The following is a 4,550-nucleotide window of genomic DNA, read 5'->3' on the forward strand; positions in this document are numbered from 1 at the left end:
TGGCAGGACTGGCCACAGACGTGCAGACGGTGTAAGTGAGACTCCCTCCCAGCCCTGCGTTCCCATACTGAGCCTGTAAGAGGCATATTTACAATAAATACCGAGTGGCAGCTTATGCCGAGCATAAATGTCTTTGTTTATTCGTGGGGGAGACTATAATAGCTGGGTGCCAGCACTCCCTTTCTTCATCTCCCTTCAGTGGGAGTTTTTTAAATACAACTGCCTGTGATTTAAGATCACATCACTGCTAAGCCTTAACTGCAAGTATAAAAGGAGCTGCATCTGAAATACCTACCTGTCTTCGGCGTGCGTCAGGAGGTGGTATCTGTCAGCGTCCAGTAGAACAGTTTAGGCTGGGGTGAAGGTGAAAGGAAAAGGAACCTGCCTCTGCTTTAATGCTGATTCTCATCTCTTGCAGTGCCCAGAGACTGAAGTTCAGGCTGAATCTCTACGAGCTGAAGGAAGGCAGGCAGATCAAACCTCAGACTTTTATGAGCATGGTTTCCAATCTGCTGTATGAGAGACGGTAACTGTCAAACAACAGAATCGCTGTTTGTGTGTCAGTGAAGGCTGTGCTTGTTGGAGTTGATCTGATTCTAGAGAGATGGAAGGCTGAGGAGGCCTCATGTAACAACTACTTGTGGTATGGCAAAAGGAGACTCTAATCCAGTGACGAATGTTATCTTCAGCTTCCTTGGAAAAGACTATTGAGCATTGCTAAAATAATCCTGTAGCAGTACAAGTTTGTTCTGTTTCTTGTGCTAAAACCATTGCAGGGTGCTTCCAGGTTGACCTGAAAGGTCCCCCGACCAAAAGCATCTGTGGGATGTTTTCCTTGTATGGATATTTATGTGGGATATGGAACTGCATCAAGGTGGTTCGACTGCTCTATGCCATGTTGTTCTTCACAGGTTTGGACCTTACTACACAGAACCAGTCATTGCCGGGCTGGACCCCATAACACACGAACCTTTCATCTGCTCTCTAGACCTGATCGGCTGCCCGATGATAACCGATGACTTTGTGGTCAGCGGCACCTGCTCCGAGCAGATGTACGGCATGTGTGAGTCCCTCTGGGAGCCCGACATGGTGAGTGAGGCAGCCAGGCTCAGCTCCGATTCTTGGATTCAGCCTCCTGCTGTTAAGCGGAGAACCTGAGATAACATGGGTTGGATGAAAAGCTCTGTCCTTTGGTACTTCCCGAAGGAGCTCAGGAGAACAAAGAGGCTGTAGCTTATAACAGCCCGCAGGAAAAATCTTGTAGCGTCTTGGATGATACTGTGGGGTTTGAAGAAAATCTGATGACTCAACATTCAATTTTTACACCAACTAAAATAGCTTCTGTTCCTCAGGAACCCGATCACCTCTTCGAAACAATCTCGCAGGCCATGTTGAATGCAGTGGACAGAGATGCCATATCTGGAATGGGCGTGGTAGTACACATAATGTAAGTGCTGCTCTCTTCCCCTACAGAATAGAGGTAGAATTTAACAAGCTATGCGTTAAAGTCAGTTGAGGGGTTGGTTTCCAGGGTATCCCTAATCCTCCTCCCTTCCAGCAGTATCTTTAGCAAAGTTTTGTCCATTCCAAGTGTTTTCTTTCATAAAATGGCTGCTCTCTGTTGCAGTTCATGGCTATTGCTAGAACTGCAGGAGCCATGGGAAATTAATCCTAGGGTTAGACTCTTGCTGTGTAGGGATTCCCTGGCGGCATTCCCATCGGTATGTAGGAGTGTGACTCCTCACTTATGGGTAGCACTGGCCAGGAGGATGCTCTTTGCCACAGCTGGATGCAACCCTAACTTCCCGACTCTGCCATCAGACTGACTTCTGAAGCAGCTTCTTTTGCTTGTGGTGCTGTTTTCACTGCAGCATCCCGGGCACTGCTGTTTACTGAACCCAGTGGAGCTCCCCTGGGGTGAAGTGGCAGGAGGATGGGGTTTCCTCAGTAGTAACGGCCACCTTCAAGTTCAGCTGATCCTGCCTGCACTAGCAAACTACCTACCTATGCACACTGCGACTTCCTAATGCAGTCACAAGCTGTGGTAGGTATTAAACGTCCATTTACTAAGAGTCTTCTCTCTTTCCTCCTCTAGTGAAAAAGACAAGATCACCACCAGGACCCTGAAAGCTCGCATGGACTAGCCCAGCACATCTGCTCATGTCTTTCACATCCCAGTCTGCTTGGAACTTTTTTAAATAAAACTCTCTAATGTAGCAAACTTTCCTTTTCTTGAGTCTGAACACTGGGATTAAGTTCTCATTTCTAAAGCTATCAGAAGGAGCTTGGGTTTTACATGGTAGCAGGGCTTACCTATGCTAATCTCCCTCGGTACACCGATATTGTGTGAGTGACTGAGCTCACACCTGCACCCCAGGGAGTCAGCAGCATCTCCGTCAGGCAGTATGGCAGTATTAGCTTTTCCTGTCAAATCTAATTTGTTCTCCTATGCAGGACTTGGTAAAATCCTTTCTTACTTAAACCCCCCCATTTTACAGGCACGTATAAAAAGACTTCTCCAGTTGCAGTTAATCTAGGACTTAAAACGACCACGTACCTGATGGAGTAACAGTTGATCGTTAGAACAATTTAAAGAGGACAGCAGTATGGCACAGATGTACACAAAGTTTTAATTTTATTTTTCTCTGGTTGGAGACTCATCTTGAAACATGCATGCATTTCAAAACAGTAACAGTGTCTCAAACTGCTCCTAGCAAACAGACAAGCACAGAGGACTTAAAATTTCTATTTAAAAAAGAGCAGTGAAAAAACCTAGAATGCTTTTTTTTTTAGTTTTAGATTAAACTTAATTTATTCACATTTTTTCAGTTGCACTGATTATCCCTGCCCACCCTTGTGACCTGTGTGTAATAGGCTCACTTGACACAACTCAATCCAGCTGCATTTAGCACTGTGCAGCTAAACAAAGACCAGCACAACTTCTGAGCGATGAAAATGAAACCACTGAAAATAACGGATGACCAGCAGTTGGTTTCCCGAGCTTTGCCATCACTATTACACAAGATACTCATTTCAAAGAGCAAGGAAAAATCAGTAGTGGCTAATAGGGATACCGGAGAATGGCTCTGCAGAAGTACGGGCAGTTGATAGGCAAACCTGAAATAGGGCATTGAGACAGAGACGGGGAGAGGATAGCCGTTTTGTTTTTGGAGCTATTGTAAGGACGATCTGTCTCAGATCGGTTGCGCAGCGTTGCAAACCAAGTTTAGGACACGCACGCTGACTTTGAAAGGTTTGTACCACTGCGAGGTTAAATGCTTTGACCTCTGTGCAGCTTGAAGGGAGGCATCTATAAAGACTGCATAGTAGTCACAGGACTGGGAGACATCCGTCCATCGAGGCTAAGACACAACCCCTACCAAACACAGCCCATAACTACAACACAACCTCGCTTTGTGCCTTTCTTGGGCTAAGAGGCAAGTCCCCAGCTGACGTCCCCGCTGAAGGTAGCTGTGTCAGCGCTCCGGAGGGGAAAGCAGGAGTTTCCACCCCGAAAAGGAAGTAAGACTCAAGTGGTTTAGTGTTCTTGCTGATTACGATAATCCAAACCAAAACTAGGATGTGGGAGTACAGCCTCATTTATGCGGGAAATCTGGAGTCACCTACTTCCCGAGAAGTTCTCCCTGTGATGAATTTCACGATCATGGCTTTTATAATTAAAACCAGGTCAATCAGAGGCACGTACAAGACCAGAGGGAAGGATCTCACTGCTCTTTGCCGTGAGAAGCAAACTCCTGCTGACATTCTGCTTACCTATAGCAAACGCCAGGCCCTCTTCCTAGCGCTGACACAAAGGGTGGGTGCTGCCTGGTACCTCCAGAACCCGTGGTTCCTATTAAAGGATGACCCAACATGTTCTTGAGTGTTTTTTATTGCCCTATTGGTGCAGAACAGCACCCAAACTGTGACTTTACACTCTGCCTTCCCTCTCCCACTCTTATTTACGCTGTAGGAGCTATCTCAATGGGGAAGATGTAAGTTCTAGGTTCAAAGCAGTTTTTAGATTTTGACAGATCGGGCCCATGTTCAGAAACAGAAAGACCCTCAGTATGGGCAGGACTACAGGTCCTGCAGCTCACTTCTCACACAAACTCACCCTGCCTTCGGGCACTGGAGAGACACTGCACACTAAGATATTTTTTCTTTTTGAAACTCCAGTTGACCAAAGAATTGCACCACAATTTCTTGAAAAATCCTGCACTCTGACCAGGATCTGAGTGATCGGCCTAGCTACTGCAACTCTTTCAGCCGAGGGTGATTTTCAGTCAAATGCGCTTCACTGTAAAGTGTTCCGCAGGGTACATGCTATAGACAGAAATATCTACATTCAGCAAACTAGAACTAAATTCACATCAGAAACAGACAACAAACTAGCACAAGCAGTTGTAAAACCAGAATTGAAAGGGCTGGGTTTTCTTTTTAAATACTTGAGTTAAAAAAGTGACCTACAACAAGATTAAAAAAAACCCAAACAAAATAAAACAACAAAAACAAAAGAAAAAGTCCCTTTTAAAAACAAATCAAATATT

General features: G+C 45.4%; 1 protein-coding gene across 1 annotated transcript; it reads left to right on the forward strand.

The window, feature by feature from the left end:
* The first annotated feature begins 6 nt into the window (after window positions 1–6).
* PSMB3 (proteasome (prosome, macropain) subunit, beta type, 3) lies at window positions 7–2,217 on the forward strand. Its single transcript, XM_009700134.1, has 5 exons — window positions 7–31; window positions 419–526; window positions 912–1,089; window positions 1,353–1,447; window positions 2,096–2,217. Exons 2-5 carry the CDS (start codon window positions 492–494, stop codon window positions 2,142–2,144), a joined length of 357 nt encoding a protein of 118 aa, XP_009698436.1. The 5' UTR covers window positions 7–31; window positions 419–491; the 3' UTR covers window positions 2,145–2,217.
* The last annotated feature ends 2,333 nt before the right edge of the window (window positions 2,218–4,550 follow it).

This window comes from Cariama cristata, unplaced genomic scaffold (genome assembly GCF_000690535.1).
Source record: "Cariama cristata isolate BGI_N322 unplaced genomic scaffold, ASM69053v1 scaffold31225, whole genome shotgun sequence".
In the NCBI taxonomy this organism is placed as follows: Eukaryota; Metazoa; Chordata; class Aves; order Cariamiformes; family Cariamidae; genus Cariama; species Cariama cristata.

Excerpts from the sequence above, each read along its gene's own strand:
- PSMB3 (XM_009700134.1), top strand. The coding sequence starts at position 492 with ATGAGCATGGTTTCCAATCTGCTGTATGAGAGACG. Across the intron at positions 1,090-1,352 it reads CCCTCTGGGAGCCCGACATG|GAACCCGATCACCTCTTCGA; the intron begins GTGAGTGAGGCA and ends TCTGTTCCTCAG. Across the intron at positions 1,448-2,095 it reads GGCGTGGTAGTACACATAAT|TGAAAAAGACAAGATCACCA; the intron begins GTAAGTGCTGCT and ends TTCCTCCTCTAG.